The 17,321-nt window shown below is 44.2% G+C and overlaps 1 protein-coding gene across 1 annotated transcript; it reads left to right on the top strand.

Annotated features, from left to right (window-relative positions):
* Positions 1 to 3,052: 3,052 nt before the first annotated feature.
* clptm1 (CLPTM1 regulator of GABA type A receptor forward trafficking) lies at positions 3,053 to 15,985 on the top strand. Its single transcript, XM_036536608.1, has 14 exons — positions 3,053 to 3,116; positions 7,281 to 7,423; positions 9,320 to 9,443; positions 9,900 to 10,058; positions 10,415 to 10,532; positions 10,932 to 11,017; positions 11,330 to 11,450; positions 12,367 to 12,611; positions 12,942 to 13,035; positions 13,206 to 13,396; positions 13,555 to 13,650; positions 14,054 to 14,189; positions 14,322 to 14,489; positions 14,782 to 15,985. The coding sequence occupies exons 1-14, from the start codon at positions 3,063 to 3,065 to the stop codon at positions 14,958 to 14,960; spliced, it is 1,914 nt and encodes a 637-aa protein (XP_036392501.1). The 5' UTR covers positions 3,053 to 3,062; the 3' UTR covers positions 14,961 to 15,985.
* Positions 15,986 to 17,321: the final 1,336 nt, after the last annotated feature.

The raw sequence follows: 17,321 nt of genomic DNA, 5'->3' as shown, positions 1-17,321 counted from the left end.
GAATATTATAACTTTAGTGCAGACAGTGGGGAGTAACCAGTAATGGAACCCCTGTCATGGAATAATGATTTTCTTGTAAAATTCCTTGTTGTTTGTGAGTCAGTCCAGCACAGGCATCTTCAATGCCTTATACATGACGGTTGTCTCTGTTTTGGTTATGCATAAAGCGTCATATCAAGTTAGTCTCTGTTTAGTTACTATATTATTGTCCCTGTGCCATTGTTCCATGTGTCCTTGTGGACATAGAGACAGAGCTCATTTTTAAAGGACTCTAACCCCGCTTGTGTGTTATAGAGTCGTTTGTGTGATTAATTCTAAGTACACGCTCCATTTTTTTCCTGCCTTGTCAGAATGCCCGTAACACTACGTAGACTGGCTGGCATAGTAATGTCAGAGATGGCGATTTTCCTGTGAACTAATTCAGGTCACAGGGTAGAACAAGTGGAACTGAGAAGAGGAAATCTTTGCTTGTCAACTTTTTTAGCCTTTACAGGACTGACACTCATTCCTCCAGGTACCGGCTTTAAGCAGTCCTCACTCGTGGACTGATGTCAAGCTGTGTTCAGGACATACAGTGCAACACATTGCAGGAGGACTGTGCTCAGTGTAACACTGCTGAATCTGAAAGATGTGGTCTTAGGCGTGTGACAGCATTTCCACTGTAGCTCCCCTGCAGTTCCTGGGACGTTTGCACAGTATTCCTATTGACGTGCACCCTGAAATCCTCAGTTCGAACCCTCTTCATTGGAGAGGTGTCCCATTGGGTCCTCTGTGCAAGTGAAGCACTGGTCTGCCGCATACCCGTCGCAGTTTTCGGCTGGAATATTTGTCCTAATGCAGCAAGTTCATTGTAGGCACTTGTTGGAATGTCAAGCTTTCAGTTGAAGCTCGTCAGGGAATCGCAGTGACAGAAGTCATGGAATGAGTACTTGGCTTAACACATAGGGACATTTTGGTAATAAGGCTGCATATACTTCTCTGCAGCACAGAGGACTGTACAGTGTATCTACTCTGTGATGTCCTTATGTGTATAGTGTCATCCATGAGTATTGCTATTTGTTTGGCCACACACATACACATTGATAATGTGAACTGTGATGTCTTTTGAACATGTAAGTTATGATGCACTTTTCAAAGGAGAACATGTCTGATTAATTATTTTTTTAGCCTCATGGATAGAGTGTATTTTTTGTTTTATAACACTGCTTTATTCTATTTTTCTATTTTCTATTTTTTTTTTTCCATCTGAGCACATAATTTGTCACTGTGAAAACTGTCTTTTTTAACGTGACTGTGCTGGACTTCAGTTACCACAAAACTCAGTGCTTATTTTCGCTATGGATGTCCTTGTCTTTTTTGGAAGATGCTTTCTTCTTCTAATCAAAACAAAAAAGACAAAAATGAAGTAACCGAGACAAATAACCTTGAGTCAGTTGTGGGTAAATTCATGCTGAAGTGTTTTGTTTTTGTGCCAAAGTGTAATGATATCATTTGAACAATTGAAAATACCTGGATCCTGTGTGAGACCAAGCAGCTGGAAAGCGATACTTCCAGCAGATGCTTGACATTAACCTGTAGCTTATTATTTATTTAGCACACTAGACATCCAGGGGAACTCAGTGGGTTAAAATGAAGAGAGGATTTAAGACCTGAAAAGTAAGGACTTTTACCACAGTCCTCTTACCACGCTTTTCTTCTGAGACTCAAAAAGCACAGTTAGCCCCCTGTGTTGACTGATGATTCCTACAACATGAAAGTGCTGGTTTGGTATCAATATACTTGTCATTATTAAGAATGGGATGTAATAAAGCCTGAAAGAAAAAAAAAGAGGTATTGTATTTCAAATTATTACTTCCTAAGTGCAGTGTCAGTGTACAGACCCTCAGTCTCACTGGTAAGCTTGAACATGATCCCTCTGTCTAGTGTGGCGAGTGGTAGATTTGACAAAGGAATGACATAATGACTATACAGACGTCTCCAGGGATGGAATTCAAAATGCTGAACCCAGATCATGCAGAAAGTAGCTGCAATATTGAAGATGTTCCCGTAATATCCAGTTTGCTATCAGTTGGGACACTGTAGAATTTCTCAGCCCTGCACGTAAACCCCCTAGATCAGCGTTTCTCAAACCTCTCCTGGAGTACCACTTGCCCTGCATGTTTTAGATCTCTCCCTGCTCCAACACAGCTGATTCAAATGATCAACTCGTTATGAACTCCTGAAGCTGCCTAATAACAAACTGATCATTTGAATCAGCTATGTTGGAGCAGGGAGAGATCTAAAACGTGCAGGACAAGTGGTACTCCAGGAGAGGTTTGAGAAACGCTGCACTAATGAAAACAGACAGTAGCAAAAGAAGACTCAATTGTCTTATTTACACTCTTGATGATCCACATAGTGTTCTGGGATTATGGTTGGTAATGTGAAAGAGTAAATGCAGTCTGGATAAACAGATGCAGATACTTTGAAACATGTTTTCTGAGATGATGGATATTTGTATGCAAAACATCTTCTGCTTGAAAAGGATGCCAGTATGGCCTCATGTCAGCACAGCTGTAAAATAATCTTTTACAGGAGATCACTTACAGAAGTTAAGTGCAGGGTACTCAGCTGTGAACTACTAAGCATTAGATGCGTTTAGATGACACCCTCCTGACTTCTTCCAAAGCTTCATCAGTCGCCATCACCATCAGTCTTGGGTAAAGTTAAACTTGAAAGGCCTGTCTGTTTTTTGAAAGTCTTAGTAACCTCCTGTTTAGGAAACAGCTGTTCAATAACAGGTGTTGATATGCAATAGTGAGGAAATTAAATTATAGACGCCACACTTATGCTCCAAGTGTTTTACTAGATTAAATTTATGATTATCAGATAAAATATGGAATATCTAAGATAAAAAGGCAGGTGTTCAAAAGGTGGAATCTCCTATAATAAAAGCCTTGTTGCCCTTACCAAGATGGTTTCCACTTGAGCCTCAGTCCGTGTCGTGGAAAATGCGTCACAACGATGAGTCTGTAACGTCAGTTCACGCGAGACGGCGATTACACACCAGACAGACAGGCAAGATGGCGGCGCAGGAGAACCAAGCTACTGGACAACCAATCCTAACCAACGGCGAGGTAAATGAATTAAATTTGATATCTACGCACTAAACCTAGATGTGAAATAAGTGGTGTGCCATTCTTCTCAAAAAGATTATTGAAGCGACTATGCAGTAGGTTCAGCTGTCGTTTCAGGAGTGATTATCATCGTCCGATTGGAAACGACCCCTACTTTTCACGATGTGATGCCGATGGAAAGAACTAACGTTAGCTAGACACTCAGCTAACATTCGCTTGCTAGCGTATATGGAGCTATTAAATGCAGCTACATGAATGAATCCAAAATGTTATGATTGCGAGATTATCAAAATGTCTAAACAAAGACATTGTCTTGCACTGACTCGATTCATTTGGGTTGCTTGCTATTCTCGCAAGCTAGCTAACGTTAACTGTAATTTCAATGGCCAGCTGACTAGTCGAAGTAGCTAGCTAGCAATCGCATTGATTGACTCACGTTACTGATGTGCGTAGTCAGAAACGGGAACTCATCCGGATGCTGCTACAGTAGCTTGTGTCGGGATTGTGACACCGCGTAAAGCATTACTCATTCGTAATGTTCTGGAGCCATGAATGAAGGTTTTGTGACAAAGCTAACTAACTCGCCACCTGGATGGCTATTGTTAGGTAACTGAAATGTACTGACGCTTATCTCCAATATTTTGCGCCCGCAAACTTGCGCTCGCTTCATTTTAGGTATCTGCTTTTATCATTACATGACTGCAATAGCTAGTTCGCGATCTGGCCAGGTGGCTGGTGACTACCATTTCCGACGCTTTTAAACTGCCGCGGAAGGGTCTGTCAACTTATCTTCTTATGTTACCTACTTCGCGCAATACAACATAAAAGCTAGCTAGTGGATAACTTGTTAATCCTGTTGTCACGGCACGAGGTTGTCATTAGCGTTTGATCTGATTATGTTCTTCAAGTAGGTAGCCTAGCCATGTCATAAATGGTTCCATATCTGTGGCAGACAACGCGTGAGCTAAAGCGCTTGTTGGCTAGTTTGCCGGTCTACCTCTGTCGCATCTAGTCTAACATGGGAGCGATGTTCACAGCTAACTTTAGCTACCTTGGCAGGTAGATGTCGAATACAAATTTGTAATAGGTCTACTGTTTTATTCTCTTGCCATTATTAGCTAGCTTGCAAATGTAGGTAGTTAATATTAATTTCTTCCAGCTCTCTGTGTTCAACGTAATGCGACTATTTTCTTTAGGTAGTTAATTAAGATAGTTTACTGCCAGGCTGACTTGCTCGATGTCTGGCTTGCTTAATAGTTTAAAATTTGCACTCAACGTAAATTGTGTTCATTGCCAACACGGGAACTGCAGTAAGGTGTCAGCAAATCGGGAGAAATGAATCAAGCAATTAGTCGTTTGCGTAGTTATTTCTGGTCGTCAGCTTTTTTTGTACGTTGCAGTTTTGGTTAATAAGTTCGTTGAATGACGGACAACGTAAACTGCTTTGTCATCAGCAGATGCAACTGGTGTGATTAGTATAAACAGTAATGTTGAAATTCTACACTTTGATGTGGCATCAAACGATATTAGAACCACGTTTTAGTAATAAAAATACATTTACCCAGGTTTCGTAAATTTGGGGGCTGTACAAAATTATTTGATCCATTATGGGAACACTATACATTTCAAGGCCCATTACACTAGCGTTGTTCCTCAACGGAATTTAGAATGTTTCTCCTTTATATTTAACAGGTAGTACCGCTTGTCAGGTAGACTGTTTCTATCCAAGAATGCTGTAAATACAGTCTGAAAAAACTTTTCTTGTTAGTTGATTATGAAAAAGCGGCAAATTGGAAAGACTGATAAGAACCCCAGAGACTACTCCGGGTCATCTTAATCAGATTTATGGAATACACAGTCGGTATCAGCAGCCCACTAATACAGGTCCACCGAAATGATGCTGAACAGACATGTAGTTTGACTGATTCTTCAGACGCGAAAGTTCGTTGTGCAGGAAGGGCAAATTTTAAATGAGTCTTTAAATTAGCTGCAGCTCTGGCTTTTGTTGCTCAGCAAATCCTCAGTGAACTCTAGAATAGAATTTTGGCCTGCTTTGGGCCTGCCTTAGCTGCAGCACACTCATAAATACACAAGACCATCAGTGTGAAAAGGATTGGCAGTCAGTATTTCCGGGAGGGGGTTGCATATTGGAAGCAGTCCTGCTATCCATCCATGAAATGCAATCAACTGATATGCGCCTTGTCTTCTGTGTTGTATCCCCCCTGTAGTCAGTGCTGTAAAGCTTTGTTTTCGCCCTGTTGACTTTGCAGAGCAGTTGCAGGAATGTGTGAACATCAAGTTGAAAATTAACCCAGAAAGGGATTGGGGTAAATTACCAAGGGCTGTACAGACAGGCAGTTTCCACTGATGAAAGCTGGCAGTTGCCTTTATGCTAATGGCTTCCTCTTATGTTTTTCAGAACATATCAGAGACCCTCTGTTAATAAAGTGTGCGTGTTGTTTAAATCCAGAATGACTAAAAGTGCAGTCAATACGGATGGGCTGTGACAGCCTGGGAAATAGCCAGCGCTGTCCGTACTTTTCCATCTTCCCCTGTGTTCATTGTCTTTTTTTGTTCAGACATTTTACCATGTGACATACAGTAGGCCTATGAAAGGGGCTGAACACACTAGATTTGGCATGGGGAACTGACCCACATTGGCAGTCAACAAATGTCGATTGTGTATTCTTTAAAAAATTGGAAAATTCAGTCATGTGTCTTGTCGGACACATTTCTGCCATGTCACAGTTGACCTAGTGTCTTGTATTCCTGGAATGTTCAACCAGACTACTGCTGGGTAGAAATGTTGCTCTGCTGGGAGAGGGACTTCAAAGAAATTGTGGAACGGGTTGTGGAAAGGGGGCGGGCCTGGAGGAGTACTTTCTGAGTTCTAGTTGGTTTTCCCCAGAGGCAAAAGGAAAAAAAAACATTAGGCAGTCAGCGCATTTTCAGTACTTCAGTAATACTTTTAAGTTCTGATGTCAGGAGGTAGATGTGTAGTTTACACTGGCCCAGGTTCAGCTTAACCTCAGTGTGGTAGGTTACCTCCAGGTGCATCCGGCTCTGTGGAGTCTTAGCTTGCTTTCCAACATGGTAATCGCTGTGACTGAATGCTGGCTGAGCGGAAGCAAGCATGTTTGCCACACTGTCACATGAGGAAAATTGTGGTGTTATCAATAACACATCATGGCAAATCCCTAATTCAGCAGCACAACAAAGAAAGGTCTATACATTTGGTTGCATTGTGGCACTGTGCTTTACGTTACACAATGTGGAATGTGCTAAAAGTTCATTTGACCCCCTCCCATTTTATTAGTCAAAATTAGTGTGGTAATGAATGACATTTCCCTGACCGTGTGAGAAACCACAGAGCTGCTTAGTAACGGGCTGTGTTCACACAAGTGTGCGAGCTGATTTATGCAGCTATTCTGCAAGCGTCTTGCAGCTCGGTCTGCAGATGGAGGACTGAGCTACAGACACACCATGCAGTGGAATATCGTGTACAGGAAATGGCCATTCTCACAGCATCAAACCGTTAATTCATTAGAATACCGAGCTAATTATCTTACATGAAGCCTGTGATTTCTTCATGAGCAGATTAAAAAATATTTCATAACTTAATGTCTAACTATACTCAGATGCTAATTGCATGCGATTCTGTTGCTGCCTTCAAAAATAAATATGTTGAATTTGATGCAGGGACCAGTAATCAATAAAGGCCAAACATCTGTCAGAAAGAGTGCACACAAAGTGATCCATAGCAGTAGTAATAATTCGGTCTTCTTCGGTTTCTGCGATAGCCTCCACACAGACTACAAATAACATGCACTCAGGAAAAAAACAGCTAAAAATTGGCAAGTGCCTCTCTGATATATTGTACAATATAAACAGCTGTCATATGGGGGGGTGACAGGTAACAGACCTGTGGTTCTGGCAAAATGAATACAAGGTCAGGTGTGTCTGTGGAAATTCGGTGCACAATGCAAACTGCCATGTTGAACAGCGCCGAGCCAAGACAGCATGTGCCACGTGCACTTGAATGTGATCTGTGGAGTTCAGTTTTGAGCATGAATAAACACTATAGTAACATTAGACAGGTGTTTGGAGTGAAGCATGAGCACCTACTGCCTGCCATGTGCCTATGATTTTTTTTTTCCTGCGCAGGTGAGCAGCAATGGAGCTGCAGGTGGAGACCAGACTGTCCAGACTGCAGCAGCTGCTCAGGGACCCCAGCAGCAGCAGCAACAACAGCAGCAGCAGCAGCCGCCACCCAACGCGTGGCAGGTCATCAAGGGCGTCCTGTTCAGGTGGGTCCAGGAGGGATACATGTCGGATCAGCATTATGCTTCTGCTTCTTTCATTCACACCTGCCGCTGGAAACAGCCAGGCCTCTCCCCGCTTATCGCGCATGGGTGTCAGTTTTAATTAGGACCTGTCAAAACTATGCGTCAACAGGCAGTAGCAACACAAGAGAAATGAAAAGACGTACAGGTAGAAGAGCCAGATGGAAAACTGAATTTGGTCAGTCCTTTTCATTAGAGACATGCATAATATCTAGTTTAGCCCTTTGGGATGGTAGCAACAGTCTTTTTGAAGCCAAAAGGTATCCCATAGGCATCGTTTTAGGTAGTGAATGTTTGCTTATGTTGCCCTGTTGGGTTGTTTACGTGATAACCCACGCTGTCTTATTTCACCGTCCGACTGCACAAACTGGAAAGAATATACCCTGCGCGGGCAATGAAGTCATCTAATCTAATCTAATCTAGATTTACAGGAAGCCCAGGGCCAAGGATAGTTTGTACGAGGAAACTTTGTTACCACTCAGAGGGAGAGGCTGTCTCCACTCCTTCCACAGCAGGCCACACCAGAGGAGGTGGGGGGGGATGAGGGAAGGAAAAGTAACTCACAGCTGGGTAGAACATGCTGAAAAAGGGAAGCGGTTAAGTACAGAAGTCCATGTTGCGTCAGCACCAAGCCACTGGCGAATGAGCACGTTGCAGCTGCAGATGGTGAGCCTTTCAGAGAGTCAGGTGACCAGCTCACCAATTGCCAATTGGGCCAATTGGGAGCCCAGTCAACTCATTTATACCATCTGGTTTTGCTTGCCAGGTGTAGCTAGTCAGTTAAACAGTTTCCAAGTGTCTGCGCAGGTCCACATTCTTGTGCCCACAACGCTACCAGACGTGAAACTGGTGACACAAGCATTGCTGTTGCATGGTTTGTAAGATCTGACAACATAGGGACCTAAACGTACAAACACATTCATATTTTCAGTGGTCATGAAGATTACATCATCTTCATGATGATTGTTTAAAATTTTTCATTACAAATCCACGGGAAAGAATTAAATCAAGGTTCTACTCCCCCACTCATCACCCACGTGGTAATATGCACTAGTGGTTTACGGAACAGAGCCAGGTTCCAGAATTGTACCCTTGCTCAAGGTACAAAGCTCAGATTAATTCAGGTATAAATGGATACACTATAAGATACACTGGATAAGGGCAGTCTGCTCGGTAATTAAGGAGAAATGCTAAACCATGTGGGATTTGGGATGGAGCCAAGAGCCAACTCTCTGCAGTGGGTCTGGGTTGGAGCTGGTTGAAAGTCTTAAATTAAATTCCAGCTCCTTAAAGATGCATTGGACACACGGATTGGTAGTGTTTAATGAAGCAGTCTGGTGTGAGGATATGGATACTGATCTGATACATCTCAGTACAGTAATTGGTGTCAGGGGGTGTGTGTTTATAGTGTTCATGATGCTGCAATAATGTTGCAAGACGTCCCTGGGTGACGAGTATACTTAAGCACAAGACTGACTCCTCATTTGACCCTCAGCCGAGCGCTGTGAGAATAGATGATGGCAGGGCTTAGCCTCATTTGAACGGAATGGTACTGAATGTGTCACCAGATGTTTGTAGGTAGAACATTGCTTCTTTCGCCCGGAACAACATGCTTAACTTGAATCAGTACCATAGATATCCAATTGTAGTAACATCTGATGTCTTTAAAGGAAGTTATGATAATTTTCCAGCATAATGGTGTTGGAGTGAGTGCTGTATTATACCCACAAAATCCCATGTATTTTTACTTTTTTATTTTTCTCAACACTCTCAACATGAACGAAACTCAGTTTTTGATGCTGTTCTACAGTTGTCTTGGTTTCTCCTTGTCATCTTTCCTTTCTCTCCATCTCTGCGCAGGATCTTCATTATCTGGGCGATCAGCAGCTGGTTCCGGCGGAGTCCGTCCACACCAGACCAGAGCGGCCCGGCCGGCGCCCCGCGGGTGCCCAGCCGAAACCTGTTCCCCAAGGACACCCTCATGGTACTGCAGCCTGCTCTCTATCCGCCTGCACCGTCCGGCATAGGTCACTCCCTGCATGAGGCATGAGGAAAAACAGCGCAGGCATTTGTTAGTCAAACTAGCGAGGCCCATTGACTTGGAGCATCTGCGTAAATATTTCCCCCTCGAGTTCCTTTTGAAACCCCTACTGATTTAACTTTGTTTTTTCACCGAAAAAAGATCCGACTCATTTCAGGCTGCACTTGGATACAAACTATAAATGGCATTCATAATACAAGTCGCTAATAATTCTACAGGGCCCCTAGGTGCCCTTCAGCACGTTACCCAGATATCACTTCTAAACAGTTTTTTACTGGTGGCATGTAAGCTAATTGGAGGACTTGCCTTGCTGACAGCTGACAATCAGGATGACATCAGTGGTACAAGGTCTCTTTACCGGACAAGGAAAGTGCTTGACTCTCTCTTTGGCTGCTCCAGGATCTATACATCTACATCTCCCAGAACGAAGCCTTCTCTGACTTCAACGACACAGAGGCGCTCTTCTGGTACCAGCGGGACCTGGTGTATGGAGACTGGACCACAGGGGACGCTGGGGACGGCTGCTATGAACACTACCAGGAGCTCGACATCCCAGAGGTGGGGTGAGGGGGGGCTTGGCTGGAAGCAAAGCACAATAGTGATATATTTGTCAGTCACATTTGATATTTCGATGACTGGTCAATAATCAGTAGGATTATGTATGTATATCTATGTAAGAGGACCAAAATCAAAGACTTGTGTGGATGGGTTGCATTTCGATTTCAGAGGATATGTTTAATTCGCATTTCCGTTTGTCCCTCTTTGTGCTGTCCCTTTATGTCACTTCCTGCCTTTCTCTGTCAATCTCTTCTCCACTCCTTTTCTCCTCCTTTTTTCTGTCTGTTTCTCTTTTTTTTCCTCTGTTCTCTCTCTCCCTCTCTTCCCCTCTCTCTTTGTCCCTTCCTGTGTCACAGAAGGTGCAGCAGAATGGATCCCTGTACATCCATGTCTACTTCACCAAGAGTGGGTTCCACCCAGACCCCAAACGCAAGGGCCAGTACCGCCGGCTGGCCACCGTGCACGCCTCTCGAAGTAAGAGTCTATAACTGAGCTAGTGCCTGGGAGCACTCACAGGTATCTCTCACACACACTCACACATACCCACAGTACTAAATACTCACTACACATAAACACTCACACCTGGATTTGTTTGTTTTGAAATATGAACCTTAAATTGGCTGTACGTGCATTTTTGAGTTTGGGAATAAAGTTTATGATATATTTTATAAGAGCATGATCATATCTCATGTCACTTTGTGGGTAGTCTGTTGAACCCTCATTGACGGGACAGAACTCTACACTTCTCTGTGGGGCACAGATGATGTATGAACTAAAACCAATTCCAGTTTCAACAATTGAAGCTCAGTCAAGCCACACCCCACATATGGTGAGGGTCACAGCTTTCTTACAGTCCTCTTTGTCTCTCCTCAGTGTTGAACAAGTTCAAACGCAGGAAGTTCCTGAAGACAAAGAACCTGCTGACAGGAGAGACGGAGGCCGACCCTGAAATGATCAAGGTCAGAATGCCATCTAGCCCCCACTGCCTAGGGACTCCTCCTCTGTTATAGAATGGCAGGGTGCTAAGTTTGGTTGACTCTTTAAGGCCCAGCAAAATCAAGAATCTAAGGAGCCTGTCATCTGGTACAAAGGTTGTTCTAAAACTTGGTAATATTAGCATACACCTTCTGTGTGATCCTCTGTCTGGTCATGTCAGATACATTCCAAAACATGACCAATCACAGAGGACAGTGGATTGATGAACGTGTACCATGTGACAGGGTCTCCACACGTCTTCACTTCTGTATTGTTTCTTGTGTTTGCCCTTGCAGCGTGCAGAGAGCCATGGCCCAGTGGAGGTCATTTCCCACTGGCACCCTAACCTCACCATCAACATGGTGGACGACCACACGGCCTGGGTGAAGGGATCTGTGCCCCCGCCCCTGGACCAGCGTAAGCCCCGCCCCCTCACACACACACACACACACACACACACACACACACACACACACATACGCACGTACGCACACAGGCGTCCCTGAGCCCTCATTTCATTTCCAGCATGCAAAACAAAACAATTCTGTGAAAACAGACACTTATCATCACTGAACTGTCACTTTTGCCTAAAGGTGGTTAACAGTTGCCTTACAGGTGTTAACAGCGGTTGCCCCATTGTGCCAGGGACATGCGGCACGAATTTAGATGTCTCTTTCAATCTACACCAGCTGCTGTTGAAATGGGATGCACGCTGAAATCGTAATGGATTTGGTCTTTTGAGTTCTTGCAAGCTACAAGCATCTGCAAGCACTTAGGACCCGTGATTAGAATTTCTGACGTTTTTCACCAGAATTGCAGCAAGTCAGGCTCTGTGAGTAAAGATAGGGGCTGCCAACAGCGAATGAAAACTGACCATTAAACTACATAATCAGTGTCCTTGCAGCTGTTTCCTGTAGCTAGTTCACTGTAGAAAAATAATTGCTTACTTTCTGTCTTGACTGTGGCTTGAAATAGTCGTGCACCCATTCTGTTCTCCTTTTTATCTGAAATAAGTAAGGCGCATGACAGTGTCTCCCCCAGGTCTGATTTGAAAATTGTTTAAAAGTTTTCCCTTGTGTGACTGCAGTTTCCATTTTGCACTGTAGAGAATGAATCTCTCTGAATCCGTGAATTATCCTAGCTGTGTGAAGGTAGCAACACATAATACGATCCCGTGATTTCCAGACACATAGAGCATGTCAGGCCTATAGACTTCTACAGTTCCACAAAAAGAAATGTTTGTGTAGGTCTGTTTGCCTGGCATTTCAGAAAAGTTATGTTCTAAGCTTTGTTGCACGTTGTCCACTCCCTTCCTCCCTCCCCGCCCCTCCAGATGTAAAGTTTGATGCGGTAAGCGGAGACTACTACCCCATCGTGTACTTCAACGACTACTGGAACCTGCAGAAGGACTACTTCCCCATCAACGAGACGCTGCAGAAGCTGCCTCTGCGCCTGACCTACTGCCCGCTCTCTCTGTGGCGCTGGCAGCTGTACGCCGCCCAGAACGCCAAGTCCCCCTGGAACTTCCTGACCGAGGACACCTACGAGCAGTCCGACGAGGACCAGGACTCTGTCAAGGTCAGAGCTACAGCCGGGGAAAAGTGGCATGGGGCACACTGACCCCCTTCCGAAATATAAGACTCTTTGTTTGGATTTACACCCTGAAAGAATTGCTTTATTTATGAACGTCTCTTCAAAATCGCATTTCCCAAATGCTTGGCAGCAGCATTGGTGAAGCAGTTATCAAACTTAAAATTATTACCGAGTTAAATTGAGAGGATAGCTGCTGTATAGTTTTTAACAGTGTAGTGTGCCAAGGGTTAAAGGTCATGTGAGAATGCCCTCTGTTTGAATGGGTCCAGCCTGTTCCAGCAGTGATGGCTGCTAAGGAAGTGTCTGTCTTCACAGGTGGCTCTGCTGGAGACTAATCCCTACTTGCTGGGCCTCACCATTGTGGTGTCCATCGTGCACAGCATATTCGAGTTCCTGGCCTTCAAGAATGGTGCGTATGAGGTCCCTTTTGTGTGTTGGGCTGAAAGTGCCTCTGTCACCAGCTGATGTTTCCTGTGTGTCTGTTCTGTACCTGGTGATGGTTCTTGTGTTTGCGTTGCGTGTGGAGGATTTCTTGCCGTGGCGTCTGTGTTCTGACACAGCCATTCCTCTCTGTCGCAGACATCCAGTTCTGGAACAGCCGGCAGTCCCTGGAGGGCCTCTCGGTGCGCTCCATCTTCTTCGGGGTGTTCCAGTCCCTGGTGGTGCTGCTCTACATCCTGGATAACGAGACCAACTTTGTGGTGCAGGTCAGCGTCTTCATCGGGCTGCTCATCGACTTCTGGAAGATCACCAAGGTCATGGACGTGAGGGTGAGTGCAGGGCATTGCATGGAGAGAGCTGAATGTTCCCTCCATGTCTTGCAGTAATATTTAAGGTGATTATAATGGCTCTACTACCACTGATAGCCAGTTGAGTTGTTTTCATTTTGTCTCTGTTCACTAACATGGCTGCTGCTTTCTCTCCCCAGCTGGACAGAGAGAATAGACTGGCAGGAATATTCCCACGCATCATTTTCAAAGACAAGTCCACGTACGTCCAGTCCTCCACCAAAATCTACGACGACGTAAGAGCACTTCTCCCGAACACGAACCCTGTGTAGAGTACTGCCGTTCTGCCGGTCGCCGGTAAATTTGCCGTTACACCACTTTGGAGCCACGAGCCTGGTCCTAAAGGTGTAAAAGCATTTCTACCAACTCCAGCACCTAACGCATGTAAAATGCCACAGATGCCAAATACCTGGCTCCTATCACAGTTGCATAAAACCGTAATAGAAGAAATTGACTGACCATAATGTAATCTATTTTAATAATAGAACATGCTAGATAAACAATATTGACAAAAGGGACAAACTGATATTGCGAAGTTAGATGTTTGGTTAAACCTTTATATCTGCATGAGCTTATGTTCTGTGTGGGTTGTAAATTAGTAAGTGCGCTGTTGTAACTTTTTTTTTTTTGCCTTCGTAGATGGCGTTCAGGTACCTCTCCTGGCTGCTCTACCCACTGTTTGGCTGCTATGCGGTCTACAGCTTATTGTATGTGGAACACAAAGGCTGGTACTCTTGGGTGCTGAGCATGATGTACGGCTTCTTGTTAACATTCGGTGAGTCTGCGTGCCGAAGCCCACCGCCACCCTTTCCCTCTGTCACAGCGCGACTGAATGCGGTATAGGGAACACAGCCGTGCCGAGTCCTCATTCTGACCGCCTCTGTGTGTGTGCGCCCCGCCCCTCCAGGCTTCATCACCATGACGCCGCAGCTCTTCATCAACTACAAGATGAAGTCGGTGGCCCACCTCCCGTGGAGGATGCTCACCTACAAGGCGCTGAACACCTTCATCGACGACCTGTTCGCCTTCGTCATCAAGATGCCCATGATGTACAGAATAGGGTGCCTCAGAGACGGTGCGTCCAAGCTCGGCTGCACGCCTTGGGGTCCGGCCCCCAGTCCTCTGGCTCTCTTAAAGGCTTGCGTTCCCCTGAGACTACATCATTTCTCTTCTCCTCATTTCTCATTTCTCTGAGTGCTTCCATTTTGTTTATTTGTTTTGAAACTGACCATCTTGCCCAAAGAAAAACTCCAAATGGCAGGGATGTAACTGCTGGAGTTTCTCTGAATGGAATTATGCTGAATGCTGTGACCTCCGCGTTTCATCTCCGCTGTTCAGTAAACTGTATGATTTTCTTCCCTCCACAGATGTAGTGTTCTTCATTTACCTGTACCAGCGCTGGATCTACCGAGTGGATCCCAACCGTGTGAATGAGTTTGGCACCAGTGGAGTGGACCATGCCAAGGACAGTTCAGACAGGGGGGTGACAGGAAGCGAGGCTGCTGCCATCACAGAAAAGCCAGAGGGGGAGAAAAAGAACGATTAACAGCAGAAACCGGTCCCCCCCCCTCTTTGGTTACCCTCATGTGAGGGGACAGTTCACTGAAACAAGGCAGATTTTATGTTTCATTGTTCCGGGGGAAGAGCAGGAGTTTACTGTATTCTGTAATGGACACTACAGCAAATTCAGTTCCACTTTCCTTTTTTTTGTAGGGATCCACAACAGATCATGTTTAATATTGTCTTCTTGGGTTTTTTTAAACTCCCCCTTTTTGCAGTTCAAGTGAAGTAATATGTGACGTACTTGTATCGTAAATTTTTTTCAACTGGTGATGTTTTGGAAGGAAGGTAGTTGTCGTGTGTGTGGGTGGGCAGGAGGGTACAATATGGGGTGGGAACAGAACATATCTCAATTTTAAAGTATCAGGGGAGGACCCAAGTGCAAGTGCGCTCTGTTTGTGGATTCCTTGTGACTGTTCATTCCGTATGTGAGCCTCGTGTTTGGGGTACCTAGTGTAACTGGCAACGACAGTACTGGAGACAGGGATGGGTGGGTGATCATGTCTGCTAAACAGAGCCAAAATGGCCGACCTGAACCAAGATGGCTGACCCCGCCCAAACACTACGCAAATGACTACCATAGTTTTTAAACAAAATGATTGATGTTCCAAACTTAAACAGCCTTGTAGGTATTAATATATGTTAATATTATTAACAATCATGATGACTTGATTGTTTTTCATTTCTTTTCCGTTTGTATGTCCTGAAACTGTACAGAGTCACAGCTTGTATTCTTGGTAATACTGATGTCAAACTATATTGTAGCTGATATGCAACATGTAATTTTGCCCCGGACTGCCCATTTTGAAGTCTGCTACGTAAACACTCCCAACAGTAGCTGCAAGATCACTTTGTCTAATACAGTACAGTCCAAGCGTCTGGTGTGTATGAGATGAATATGTTTTCTTGCGGTTTCTTTTATTTTTGGTGCCGTACATCCGATTTGAGGTTTTATTTTAATACTAATTAAATTTTGATCACTCAAAATGTTCATGTTTATAGTGAAGCAGAAGAGCGGTTAAATTTTATTGTTTACAAATGTCTACAAATGGAATTTATCAAGAAAGTTTAAAAACAAAAAGGATACAAAATGACTTGGACGTGGGTGGTTCATTTCCTGGATACCAGCAGAAGTGGTGAGAGGATTCATGTTGGACCCGAATTGTTTTTCGCCAAAAAAGAGGCATGTTGGTTTTACTATTGGGTCTCCACTACATAACATTTTCAGTTTCCTCACAGACACCCTTTCCCAGGGCAAATTAACTAGCTTACATTTCCCCCGTGTACAAGTATCATCCATTTGAACATCTTAATGTTTTTCTCAAGCAAAGTTAACTTGATGAATGATAATACTGCGTGGCTCCTTGTGGGAGTTGACCCTGCGACCTTCTGGCTTCAAGCCCATTTCCACAAGAAGTGTACCTCAGTGCTGCCTGGTCGACTCAGTTGTCTTCAAGCTTTGTGTAAAATTCACAGAAAGGGAGAGCCAACTATACAGGTGCAACCACTGCAAATGTTCGAGGAGCTTGGTGGTTTTATTTTGAAGGCTTTTGTAGTGGTGGTTTCTCCGTATCCATCCGTTCTATCACTATTGGAACAGAATGAAGTGAGTGAATTGAGCCTCCTGTTCGTGTTGTGTTAAACCAGTGTGGCATTATTTTGTTTGAATGTGAGACCTCATGCTGTTGCAGGAGTCAGCTTCCCTGTCTTCTGTGTATTCTCTCTAATCTGCCTGTCAGTGGATGATTAACACACAGCACTGGGTGGAGTTTGAAATTCAAAAGTTTTGTAACACTTTGAGAGTTCCCTGTTGAACCAATGACCACACAGAGTCAGGACGTCAGTTACAATAGCATCCCATCTTTAATACAGTTCCTGTCACTATACTGGGGCTTCCTGGGGTTCCTGTAAGGTTCTTGTAAGCCACTAGCATCACATCTAGATAGAAGAGCAGGGCTCATAACGAAAAGGTTGCTGGTTTGATTCCCCACTGAGGCACTACTGTTGTACCCTTTGGTTCTCACCCACAGTTGCCTCAGTGAATATCCAGCCGTATAAATAGATAAAAATGTAAGTTGCTCTGGACAAGAGCATCTGCTAAATGACAATATTGTTATGAATCACTCCGTGAATATCAACTTATGCAAGTAAATAATGCCAGATTGTGTATGTCTCCTTGGATAAAGGCAAATGCCAAGGAAATGAGGAATTGAACACAGGCTGCTGAATCATTTGGATTGGGCATTAATGCTGACAAAATTGTGCAAAAGACTTTGAATTGGGTCCTTGCAGGATATTTTCATGTTAACTGCTATATTATGTTCTTGGAGCGGTAACAGTGGAATTT

Source organism: Megalops cyprinoides, chromosome 9 (assembly GCF_013368585.1).
Source record: "Megalops cyprinoides isolate fMegCyp1 chromosome 9, fMegCyp1.pri, whole genome shotgun sequence".
Lineage (NCBI taxonomy): Eukaryota > Metazoa > Chordata > Actinopteri > Elopiformes > Megalopidae > Megalops > Megalops cyprinoides.
This window is presented reverse-complemented; position numbering and strand designations above follow the sequence as displayed.

What these genes read in the sequence shown, in the direction of transcription:
- clptm1 (XM_036536608.1), top strand. Translation starts at nt 3,063, where the DNA reads ATGGCGGCGCAGGAGAACCAAGCTACTGGACAACCAATCCTAACCAAC. An exon ending in CAATCCTAACCAACGGCGAG is followed by an intron (nt 3,117 to 7,280) that starts GTAAATGAATTA and finishes TTTCCTGCGCAG; the next exon opens with GTGAGCAGCAATGGAGCTGC. An exon ending in CCAAGGTCATGGACGTGAGG is followed by an intron (nt 13,397 to 13,554) that starts GTGAGTGCAGGG and finishes TTCTCTCCCCAG; the next exon opens with CTGGACAGAGAGAATAGACT.